Source organism: Staurois parvus, unplaced genomic scaffold (genome assembly GCF_062004578.1).
Source record: "Staurois parvus isolate SC_StPar_1 unplaced genomic scaffold, SC_StPar_1.0 ptg000154l, whole genome shotgun sequence".
Taxonomy (NCBI): domain Eukaryota; kingdom Metazoa; phylum Chordata; class Amphibia; order Anura; family Ranidae; genus Staurois; species Staurois parvus.
In genome coordinates this window covers 3,258,279-3,271,084 of record NW_028317950.1, presented here as the reverse complement: position 1 = coordinate 3,271,084, position 12,806 = coordinate 3,258,279, and the positions used below count along the sequence as shown (strand labels likewise).

Below are 12,806 nucleotides of genomic sequence, written 5' to 3'. Positions count from 1 at the left end.
ACGGAATCTGGTGCAGCTGTGCATAGTAACCAATCAGCTTCCAGGTTTTATTGTCAAATCCTAATTGAATAAGCTGAAGTTGGAAGCAGATTGGTTACTATGCACAGTTGCGCCAGATTCTGTGAGCACTGGTTGTAGTAAATCTCTCCCACTGTCTTCTTACACTTCTGAAAAAAAACATCCCTTGTACTGCAATTGTCTGAAATAAAACTGTGTTGGTTTCAACTTCTGTGTCTCATTGAAAAGTTAAGCTGCTTGTGGATGGTGCCAAGTCAGCAGGTGACCATACTGATGGACAGACTGAGTCTAAGGAGGTATGTCAATACATAAACAGCATTTGAAACAAATATTTAGAAAAAAAAATCCACAGAGCAATTCATGCTGTGAAGCTGCATGTACTTTTGTTCTTTGCGAAGGGGGGAAATATATTCTTTAGGTTTTTTTCATTCCAGGTCAAATGTATGAATCAGGAATATACCACCTTATGATGCTGACAGTCACAGTAAATGTGTTTTATTTTCTATGATCATCAGCTCCATCTAGTGGTCCTCACTGGTCTACCATTACACAGGCTATATCCCCTTCAGTCTATTATGAATGCTGCTGCTAGGCTCATACACCTTACCAACCAATCAGCGACTGCTGCCCCTCTCTGCCAATCCCTTCAATGACTTCCACTAACCCAACGTATAAAATTCAAAATACTAACTACAGCTTACAAAGCCATCCACAACACTGCCCCTAGCTACATCACCAACCTCATCCACAGATACCGCCCAAATCGCCCACTCCGCTCCTCCCATGATATCCTCCTCTCCAGCTCCCTCATCACCTCCTCCCACGCTCACCTCCAGGACTTCTCCAGAGCATGTCCGGTCAGCCCCCACCCTGTCTGCCTTTAGGCGATCTTTGAAAATCCACTTCTTCAGGGAAGCCTACCCCACCTCCACGTAAGAACTGTACTTGAATCACCTCCACCAGATCATCCCCCGCAGCTATTACCTTTTGTATCATCTCCCACTTCCTTTAGATTGTAAGCTCCACGAGCCGGGCCCTCATATTCCTTCTGTACTGAAATGTATTGTAATTGTACGGTCTCCCTTATGTTGTAAAGCGCTGAGCAAACTGTTGGCGCTATATAAATCCTGTATAATAATAATAATAATCTAGTGGCCATAATGGAGTATTTTCCTGACACGACACAAACATTCAAACTGGAGAGAAAATAACCTTTGATGTTGGCCCCATTCGCACAGATTGATTGCACATGCAGTTTCATGAAATGCACAGCTCTGCAAATTTCTTTTTTTTTAATAAAAGTCTGGGTTACCTTTGCAAGTGGTGTAGGTAGTGTCTGAATGTCAGACTGTAGTCTCTGCAAGAATATGTGGATACAGCGAGACTCCAAAGGACCCTGCAAGCCAAGGAGCCACCCTTAGACTGGAAAGCAGGACTAGGGATCAGAAAACCCGGTAAAACTGGCAGCCGCCACTGTCAGCATACAGTGATCAGTGGCTGCAGCTGTTGATCATCGGAAAAATCCTCCTTTGACAGAAGTCAGTTAAATAAATGTCTTCTGTGGAGTGGAGGAGGCTACACACTGATCAAAATTGACATCAGTGTATGGCTAGTTTAAGTATATGATTTTGCCTTGGTACAGGCCTGCTGTAAACCCCTGTGCTGCAGTACTCAGACTGGGAGAGGAAACACTAGGGGCCACTCCTGTACAGTGTACTTAGCTGATATTCTGGAAAGAGAAGAGGGATACTCCTCACAGTGCTTCAGCTGTGCCTCAACTATCCAATCACAGGCTGGACGCTGGAAGGAGACCAGACTGCATTGCCTATTTGCAGTAAGGTAAGACCAAGGCCGTGCTGCCTGGCAGAGCTGTGTAAGGACCATTTATATTATGGCATTGAAGTAACCAGGGCCGTCTTAATATCATAATGGGCCCTTGGGCAAAGTAATGCATTGGGGCCCCTACCAGCCTGGCCCAATTTACATATCTGCTGTCAAGAATTTAAATATAAACATATAAACAGTTGATAGAATTAAACATATATTTATTAATACTATCAGGAAAATTGATGTTCTACAATAAAAAACATGCCATAAATCAAAGACTAAGCAACACAAAGGGCACAGTACAAGGGGGGGGGGGGGGGGGCGCAGGAGGGCACCGTACAGGGGGAGTCAGGGAGGGCACTGTACAGGGGGAGTCAGGGAGGGCACCATACAGGGGGAGACAGGGAGATCACCGTACAGGGGGAGTCAGGGAGGGCACAGTACAGGGGGAGTCAGAGAGGGCACCGTACAGGAGGGGTCAGGGAGGGCACTGTACAGGGGGGGTCAGGGAGGGCACAGTACAGGAGGGGGTCAGGGAGGGCACAGTACAGAGGGGCAGTCAGGGAGAGCACTGTACAGGAGGGGTCAGGGAGGGCACAGTACAGGAGGGGTCAGGGAGGGCACAGTACAGGAGGGGTCAGGAGGGCACAGTACAGGGGCAGTCAGGGAGAGCACCGTACAGGGGGAGTCAGGGAGGGCACCGTATAGGAGGGGTCAGGGAGGGCACAGTACAGGAGGGGTCAGGAGGGCACAGTACAGGAAGGGTCAGGGAGGGCACAGTACAGGGGGAGTCAAGGAGGGCACCGTAGAGGGGGAGCCAGGGAGGATACCGTACAGGGGGAGTCAGGGAGGGCACCGTACAGGGGGAATCAGGGAGAGCACAGCACAGGGGCAGTCAGGAGGGCACAGTACAGGGGGAGTCAGGGAGAGCACAGTACAGGGGCAGTCAGTAGGGCACAGTACAGGTTCTGGGATGCTGCCCAGGTCATCCTGGGCCAGCTTAGTAAAAAGCGTGACTTTCCCAGCAAATCCAGGGCAGTTGGCAAGTATCATTTAATGCAAAATTATCATGGGGCCCCTATGCACCTGGGGGCCCTTGGGCAGTGCCCAGGGGTGCCCATGTGTTAAGACAGCCCTGGCAGTAACATATCCACTATTGTAACACATGGCAACAAATGAAACCTGCCTTTGTTTGATACAGTGCCATTCATTTTTAAAGGCATCCCAAGGTACCTTACTGATGGACGTGCGTTTGCAGTGGTGCGGTGCACTGGCAATATGCAACATGAACCTTTTTTAGTGCAAGTTGGTGTTTTAGGACTCCCATTCAAATGAATGTATACAAAGTCCAAAAAGAGTGCTAGACCAATGAGCTGAGAGTCCTACAACTTTTACTATAAGTTTGTTCAGAGAGACCGTACAAAGCAGCCGACGCATTTCAGGGGTTCAAACGTCTCCTCCTTTTTTTAGATCTCAGGTTTCAAAATGATGGGATTACCACTATTAAAGTATACAGTATGTGAACCCTCACTTTGGAAAACTACTCATTCTTTGTAAAATAGAAATGAAAGGCAACATTTGTGTATGGGTATAAAAAGCATTATAAATAAATTTTTTTCTCCTTTTTTTTATAAATAATTACATACCCTCTACTATAGGCTGCATAAAGAACTCACAGAGCTGGGGGAGGAGAAACAGCAGTATGCTGCTGGTCTTCTCAGTGAAGAGTTTGATCATTGGAGAAGAGCAGGCTGAGTTCCCAGCACAACTAGAGATCTGACCACGCTGTGCTCTCGTACCTAGTGTGGTCAGTTATTAATAGGAAAGCAGAGGGACTGGCAGGAACACCAGGGATTTCACACACAGGAAGCAATACAAAGAGGACAGGAGACTTTTTCATACAAGGATATGGTATAGCCGGCACATATCAGGAATACGAAATGTTGGGTTTACATACTCTTTAATCTGAGTGTTAATTTAGAACATATAAGGATCACTAATGGCAGGTAACAGAATGATACAATATTGTTTCACCCTATAAGCCCACAGACATGTATTTACAGTACAGTAGATTCTGTGAAGATGTGAAAAGAATTCTACTGTACAAGTATTATATATATATAAAAAGATTCCCTTACATAGAGTTTGCTAAGTCCTTTGAAGTCATCTTTCTTAATTTCCATAATTTTGTTGTTCTGGAGGTCCAAGAGCATAGTATCCTTTGGAATGTTCTTAGGCACACTTGTCAAACCTAAAACAGAAAGTAAAGAATGCTTAGTCAGTGATATTTTTACCATTGCACTTCAGTGTTTGGTACATGCTAGACAGTTATTCTCTTCCAGCTGTATAGGACGCCAAGGGTGGGTCCTGGATGGGTGTTATGTGGTCCCGATATTGAGGTTGTGGTCCCTTTAAGGGGGGCAGGTGGATGTACTTCAGGGTCTCATCCGTATAGGGTGGGGGATTCTTAGACATTTGTACAAAGGGGAGGACTGACTCGTAGTCCTCTCAGCTTTAGCAGCAGCTCATTTGTGAACCGGAAGTTTGACATTCCGGTGGGAAAAGGACCTCCACTCCTGACTACGGGGACTCCTGGCCCTGCAGGGTTAAGCAGCCTCCAGGAAGCCGAACATAAGGCAGGAAGTTCCCAGTGCTAAGGTGTGGTGAGTAGAAGTTTGAGAAAGAGACCTGTTTGGGTGCTGTACATGTGCTAGAAGCTGCCAAACAACCAGAATTGGACTGCAAACCTTGGGGTAAATCCATTATATGAACTTTTTCTTTGTTTCCTTAATGATGTTTATGCCGAAGATAAGCGGCCTTTTGTGCTATGTATTCTGGAATTAAGTCAACTACGTGTTATTGCTGAAAGTACTGTTTTGGTTTCTTTTGAAAGAAAATAGACACCTTTATGTTTAAGACACGTGGATTTGCACGTGGTCCCGAGGAGCTATACACCTGAACTTTACACAGGGGTCTGTGGAATCTTAGAGTTCCTCTGGTGGTTGCTAGGGGTTCCTTGAACAATTTATGACTTTTAAGCAGGGGCAGACTCACCATTTGGAAACTCAGGCACTGCCCAAGGGCCTGGGGTCAGTAGGGGGCCCCATGAGATGCCCCTGGTACCTTTTTCATAAGCTTTTTTGAGTTTGGGCAAGGACATGGGCCCCATGATCCCCTATTGCCCGGGGACCCTATGAGTTGTCAGTCCGCCCCTGCTTTTAGGTATACATAACTACAGACACCGATTATCTTTTTTGCTGTCTGTAAAGGGGGCATTCTTCCCACTGACCAGCAATGTAAGGAGCGTTCTTCCCACTGACCAGCAATGTAAGGAGCGTTCTTCCCACTGACCAGCAATGTAAGGAGCATTCTTCCCACTGACCACCAATGTAAGGAGCATTCTTCCCACTGATCACCAATGTAAGGAGCATTCTTCCCACTGACCAGCAATGTAAGGAGCATTCTTCCCACTGACCACCAATGTAAGGAGCATTCTTCCCACTGATCACCAATATAAGGAGCATTCTTCCCACTGATCACCAATGTAAGGAGCATTCTTCCCACTGATCAGCAATGTAAGGAGCATTCTTCCCACTGATCAGCAATGTAAGGAACGTTTTTCCCACTGATCAGCAATGTAAGGAGCGTTTTTTTCCCACTGACCAGCAATGTAAGGAGCGTTATTTTCCCACTGACCAGCAATGTAAGGAGCGTTTTTTTCCCACTGACCAGCAATGTAAGGAGCGTTATTTTCCCACTGACCAGCAATGTAAGGAGCGTTTTTTTCCCACTGACCAGCAATGTAAGGAGCGTTTTTTTCCCACTGACCAGCAATGTAAGGAGCGTTATTTTCCCACTGACCAGCAATGTAAGGAGCGTTTTTTTCCCACTGACCAGCAATGTAAGGAGCGTTTTTTTCCCACTGACCAGCAATGTAAGGAGCGTTTTTTTCCCACTGACCAGCAATGTAAGGAGCGTTTTTTTCCCACTGACCAGCAATGTAAGGAGCGTTTTTTTCCCACTGACCACCAATGTAAGGAGTGTTTTTTTCCCACTGACCACCAATGTAAGGGGCGTTTTTCCCACTGACCACCAATGTAAGAGGAATTCTTCCCACTAGCCTTCAATGTAAGGTGTATTCTTCCCACTCGCCATCAATGTAAGGAGCATTATTCCCACTGGCCACCAATGTAAGGGACGTTATTCCCACTGACCATCAATGTAAGGAGCGTTCTCACTGGCCACCAATGTAAGGAGCAGTCTTCCAACTGTCGGCATCAGGGCAGCCCCTTACATCAAGTTCTCCATCAGAGTCACCCTTACATCATGGTCCCCATCAGATTCCCCCTCCCCCCTTACATCAGGGTCCCTATTAGAGCCCTCCTTAAATCAGGGTCCCCATTAGAGCACCCCTTACATCAGAGTTCACCTTAGAAGTCCCCTCTTACATCAGGATCCGCATCATAGCCCTCCTTACATCAGGATCCGCATCAGGGACCTCCTTACATCATGGTCCCCATCAGAGCCCCACTTATATCAGTCTACTTTAGGAGTCCCCTCCTTACATCAGAATCCCCATAAGAGTCCCCCTTACATCAGTGTTCCCATCAGAGCCCCCCTTATATCAGTCTATTTTAGGAATCCCTTTTACATCAGAATCCCCATAAAAGTTCCTCCTTACATCAAGATCCCCATCAGAACCTTCCTTATATAAGGGTCCCCATCAGAGCCACTGTAAGGCTTACAGTATTGCTATAGAGCTGGGAGGTGGAGCAGGTCCGAATGGTGCATATTCTGTCCTCGTGTGAATACTGGAACAAGCATGCCATTGGCTGATTGGGCACCTCCGGTTCTAGCAAATGGCAGGGATGCTGACAGCTGTGGGGAACTAACTGTGGGGTGTTGGGAGGGGGTATTTGTTGGGAGGGGGAGAAGTAGAGACTATAGACAGCCTCTGCTGAGCAGGATCCTCAATTTGTGCACATTCAGGATACACCACTGACCTTAGATGTGGGGCAGATAAAATCTTGTAATGGGCCGCAGTTTGGAGACTCCTTCTGTAGAGCTCGAGTTGGGAATCAGGAATGTGCAACAGACACCTCCTTTAAAGATCCCAACATTGGTGGCTAATCAAATCAAATGAGTTTCAACTCATAAATTTGTTCTATTTATGTGTATTTTATACAATGTAAAAAAAAATAGCTGATTTTTCATATGTAGGGCTCTAAAGACCTCTTTCATATGTAGATCCAAAATGTTTAAAAACATGATCTTTATAGAAGTGTTTTTACGCTGCATCGATTGTGTTGGTACATTTGTTATAAAATGACTATTTATATTCTCTCCTTTTCTTTTTATAAGCTGGAGGAATTCTAGGAGTCTGTATTCCATTTAGCATTAGTTTTTTATTATGTTATAAAAGCGTTGGGTTGTAGCACCATATGTTGACCGATGTGCAAAATGATACTGATGCGTATAATGGCAATTCCCCAGCTGTCCAGACTCACAGGAAATTGTACTTACAATTGTGCAAAGTCTGCACGTGGCCTCCCAGTGAAAGAGAAAATGTCTGGACAACAGATTTTTTTTTATTTCTAACGTGAATGGGCGATGGGATGAAGTGTAATGCCCGGTGTCATGAACCTGTGCCGGAGGAACCCCCTTCTCTCTTTTTATGGTGAATGTGGGTTCCATACCAAGGCAGCTATAAGGCTGAGGCAAAATGTCCCTGGGCTCAGTTCCAGGCGGGTTTGGCAAACACTCTTAAAGTTTGGGTGTCGAATCCAAAACCCATAGAAGTCAATGTGAGCTGAATGTTTGTTTAACCACTTCAAGTCCGAACACTTTCACCCCCTTCCTGTCCAGGCCAATTTTCAGCTTTCAGCACTATTACACTTTGAATGAATTGCGCGGTCATGCAACACTGTACCCATATGAATTTTTTAGCATTTTTTTGAGACAGATAAAGCTTTATTTTGGTGTTATTTATTCACCACTGGGATTTTTATTTTTTTTGCTATGTAAATGAAAAAGTCTAAAAATTTTGAAAAAAAAGTGTTTTTCTTATAAAATTTTGCAAATAAATAGTATTTCATCATAAATCTTGGCCAAAATGTATTCCATTATCTTTTTAGTAAAAAAAAAAAAAAATAACCCAAATTAGTTTATAACCAAAAATTATAATTTTTAAACATTTTTTTTTAACATTTTTTAAATTTTTTAATTATTTGTTTTGTTTTGTTTTTTTGTTTTACATACTGTCACCCTAGCAGTACACCATGGTGACACTGTACTACTTGTGGGGGGTGAAGATTTTTTTTTTTTTACACTGATTGCTTTTACACCCGTAAAGGCTGTAAAAGCATTCATTTCTCCTTCTCTCTAGCTGCTTTCTTGTAGCCATTGAGAACTGCTGTGTGAGCTGTGATTGGTCACAGCTTGTCACATGGTACAAGGCTGTTGTGAATAGCCTTGTACCATGTGATCTCTGTGATCATTCACAGATTTCACACGTAGTAAACAATGATGTCAGAAGTGATATCTTGCTTACTACTGTCACAGACCGACTGGCAGTAGCCTCTAGTGACCCACAGGCTAGAATTCCTCAGGGCGTGAAGTCTAAGCCTCAGTCTGCTGTTTCACCAGGGCCCCTGATGGTGGGGATGGACTTGAAGCAGCTTGAGACCAGGTCGCGACTCCCGAGTACAACCAGCTGTGGTAGAGGTGGTTTTGCCAGTGGTAGGTAGCAGGTGAGAGCCAGATGTGAAGAGATAGTGTGTAGCGTCGTCAGACAGGCCAGGTCGGTAACAGCGGAGGCAGACGGTAGAGATCGGCAGGCAAAAGGATAAATGGGTCACAGGCTAGGTTCAGGAACAGGAGGTCAGGTAAACAGGACAAGGCAGAAGAATGGTCAGACAAGCCAGGGATCAGGGCAGGAGAGGGTCACGATAATCCGGGTCAGGCAGGTTCGGCAAAAAGGCAATCTCAGAACTAGGAACAGGAATAACACCATACGGCACTTGAGCATTGCAAGAGCCGGCTTTAAATAGAGCGCCCTTCGCTGTCGTTGGTGACAAGCGCGCACCCGTGTGCGCGAGTGCGCATGCGCGGCCGCAACTGCCGCCGCGGGCGCCCAGGTCCTAGCGCCTGTGTGTTAGTGCGTTTTGGCAATCTGCACATGCACAGACCTATGCGCCGCACCGATTCCTGACTACTCTGCATGTGATCACTGATTGGCCAACGAGTGATCACATGATCGGGACCTCGCACAGAGGTCCCGTCCGACGATCCCGTCCGGAGGACACAGCGGGCACCAGATCGCGGTGCTGCGCACTCCCAGGGAGCGCGCACAGCTAGAAAATGAGGGTGCCGTTTATGAACGGCAACCTGCCCCTGGAGTGCCACCGTCCTGCCGTTTATAAACAGCAGGCAGATGGCAAGTGGTTAAAAAAAAAAAAATGTAATGGCCATTTTCCACCTAATAGGCAAGCAAATGTCTTGTTGGAACTGCCCTGGGTGAAATGTACCAAAGCAAACAACCATTTTTTAAAAAATTCTGATTTTCATTATGCTTAACCTCTTAATGACCAGGGTCAAAACTGTACATATCACAACTACTTTGTGTATCCAGATTGGGCTTTCATTTGGTGATAATTGGTAATGGATATCTCTAGATGTTATATTATGAAAGAAAAACTGGCCCAAAATAGCAAAAAAATAATAATTGTTAAAAAATTAGCTGTATATTTTTGTAACCTTACCATGTTCCACTACCAAAAAAATCTTCAAAATAAATTCTCCTACTCCTGATGACTGCAGAAATGAGATGCCGCTCAAGCCAGCCCGGTGCTCTAGAAATGTCAGTGATGGTATGTGGCCTCAGCCAGCTCTGATGTGATCACGCCCACTGATGCATTTTGCCCCGCCCACTGGGGGGCTTGGTTAGAGGTTCTGACAACACTAAATTTAAAACTTTTTTTCTTACCTAGTGCCACTTACATTACACTGCCACCAACTGACACAGTGCCACTAAAGGACACACTGACATTAAAGTGGAACCATACTTGCCTCCGATCCCGTGATGTGCTGTCTTTAGGCGGCCAGCTTTCAGGTCTTGAACAGCGGCCATTGTCATTGCTCAGGCGGGGATGGTGCCACTCTCATGCCGAATTTGTACAGTGAGTGGCACCTGCATGGTGTGCTGTACAGGGGTGGACAGGCAGGTAGGTAGCTTTTAATGCAGAAGAGACCAAACATGTCTCTTCTGCATTAAAAATCCTGCTTGTCAGCCCATTTTTAATTTTTTACCTAAAGTTCCACTTTAACTGATACAGGGACGGACTGACAACTCATGAGGCCCCCGGGCAATAGGGGATCATGGGGCCCCTGTGTCCTTGCCCAAACTCAAAAAAGCCTATGAAAAAGGTACCAGGGGCATCTCATGGGGCCCCCTACTGACCCCGGGCAGTGCCCGAGTTTCCAAATGGTCAGTCCGCCCCTGCTAACAGTAACTGACACACTGCCACTAAGTAACACAATTGTCACCTACACTGACTGGAACACTCACTAAACCACTTTCATTTAGTAAATCAATCCCAATGTATCTTTTCTTCCTTGCTGGAGGAAAAGTCTGTTGTTTCTCCTTTTCACACAGGAGGAACAACATTGGGCTGGGCTATAGAATGATCACTGTGATAGCCAATCAGAGGCTATCACAGTGATCATGTGATTTGGATCTGGTTCCCCTAGGTCTCAATTGTTTCTAGGAGACTGAGGGCTTTCACCAACAACCCAGTCTTAGTGCTTAGAGCAGGTGATCAAGCATTCCTCCATAGCGGACGAACACATTTATGTGTCGCCCAAGATTAAAGCTCTCTTCCTAGAAGTCGCATATGTGTTATGTGGTCGTAAAGGGTAATGTTAAAAATTCCAAATTCCTTTTAAGTACCATGCTGGGGGAGGGGGATTAAAAATTGTGGAATAAATTAGATCACCTAAGGGTGTTCCATTTCCAAATGTGGTTATTTTAGGAGTGTTCGTACTGTCCTGGCATTTTTATTTAAGTTTTAAAACCGAATGGAAGAACGTGTTTTTGGTTTGTTTTTGTATTTTTCAAAATGTTTAGTCTCCTTTCCTTTTTATATAGTAAAGAGTAAAAAGCCCAGTGATTTTTAAATATCACCAAAATAAGTTCTATCAGTCTCCAAAAATGATTTGGGTACAGTGTTTCATGATGGAGTGATTGTTCGTCAAAATATAAGAGTACTAAAGTTGGAAAAATGTCCAGGAAATAAAGGGGGTGAAACATGTCCGTATTGGTGGCAGGGGTGGACTGACCATTTGGAAATTCGGGCACTGCCCCAGGGCCCGGGGTCAGTAGGGGGCCCCATGAGATGCCCCTGGTACCTTTCTCATAGGCTTTTTTGAGTTTGGGCAAGGACACCGGGGCCCCATGATCCCCTATTGCCCGGGGGCCCCATGAGTTGTCAGTCCGCCCCTGATTGGTGGTTAAATGACATGCTGCAATAGCAGACTTGTATTCATGCATTAAGATATTATGGCCAAACCAAAACAAAGTATTGGGTAGCAGGAATCACATGATGAAAATGCTTCATTAATATCTTTCATAGTCATTCTTCTTTGGTGCGGACATGTTTCGTCTTTTCCATTCTTAGGTCATCTTTGTTTTTGTAGGATACTTTGCCAGGACCTTTGGCAATATCTAATTTCATAGATAAGTTCCTATGGTCAAAGAGAGTCATCCAATGTATAAACAATGGAGCAGAGGTAAAAGGCAGGCAGTGATTGCAATGTTTTTGTGTGCTTTTTTTCTTTTTTTTTTTATTGTATTTTTCTGGTGATGGACAGTAACTGATAAAAAAGGACAGGAAATGAGGTACTCTGGAGAGCTATGAAGTAAAAAAAAAACTGGCAGTAAAATGAGCTCATAACCTGCAATTTCTTTTTTTATTTTTTATTTTTTTTAAGCGTGGCTAGCACTGCTTCCAGTACCTCTACAATTCAGGTATCCCACAGTGCCATGTCAGTTTTTATTCTCTAAGGAACATAGGAAACATTACAGCTGGAACTTGTTTGGCTGGAGTTTACATCATAAGCAGTATAATGTCCTATTTCCACAGATGTTAAGAGGCCTCATCCAGGAACTGTAGGAAAATAGCATTACACCAAAGGTATTGGAGCTAAAAAATAGTTTTTCCATCACAGGGCTATAACATTTCGAAGGATATAATGTACCTTCATCAAGGCTCAGAGTGCTCTTTGGGATGAAACTGTGGACTTGAGAGGATGATTAAATTCTGGTGTAGAATCACACTTTATTAATGTCCAAGTTGCTCATTGTTCTAAAAATCAAAACTTGGACCCAAAACTATTTGTGGTGTTAATGTTTCCCTGCATCTCTGGAATGTTGTCCAAAGCGCTTGTAAGGCCCTTTCTTGTTTGCGACCAACCCAACCACAGCCATTGTACTCTACAACAGAGGTCTCCAAACCATATAAACAAAGGACCAGATTACTGTCCTTCAAACTTTAGGGGGGGCCAAACTGTGATCAGTGGGAGTGATCAATGACTAAGTGATCAGTGTCTTCTGTCAGTAGGAGTGAACAATGCCCCATAATTGGTATTAGGGGTAGTAATAGTGCCCCTTTGGTGTCAATGGGAGGCATAGTGCCCCATCATTAGTGTCAGTGGGAGGAATAGTGCCCCATCATTGGTATTAGGGGGAGTAATAGTGTCCCTTTGTTGATATCAATGGGAGAAATCATGCACAATCTTTGGAGTCAGTGGGAGGAATAGTGCCCCATCGTTGGTGTCAGTGGGAGAAATAGTGCCCCATCGTTGGTGTCAGTGGGAGGAATAGTGCCCCATCGTTGGTGTCAGTGGGAGGAATAGTGCCCCATCGTTGGTGTCAGTGGGAGGAATAGTGCCCCATCGTTGGTGTC

The 12,806-nt window shown here is 44.9% G+C and overlaps 1 protein-coding gene across 1 annotated transcript in view; it reads right to left on the bottom strand.

Annotated features, from left to right (window-relative positions):
- BGN (biglycan) overlaps positions 1–12,806 on the bottom strand; it is a 158,527-nt gene that overhangs the window by 31,188 nt on the left and 114,533 nt on the right. Inside the window, exon 3 of the mRNA XM_089674928.1 lies at positions 3,984–4,096. Within this exon, the coding sequence (XP_089531054.1) occupies positions 3,984–4,096 (113 nt within the window). The remainder of the gene's footprint in view (positions 1–3,983; positions 4,097–12,806) is intronic.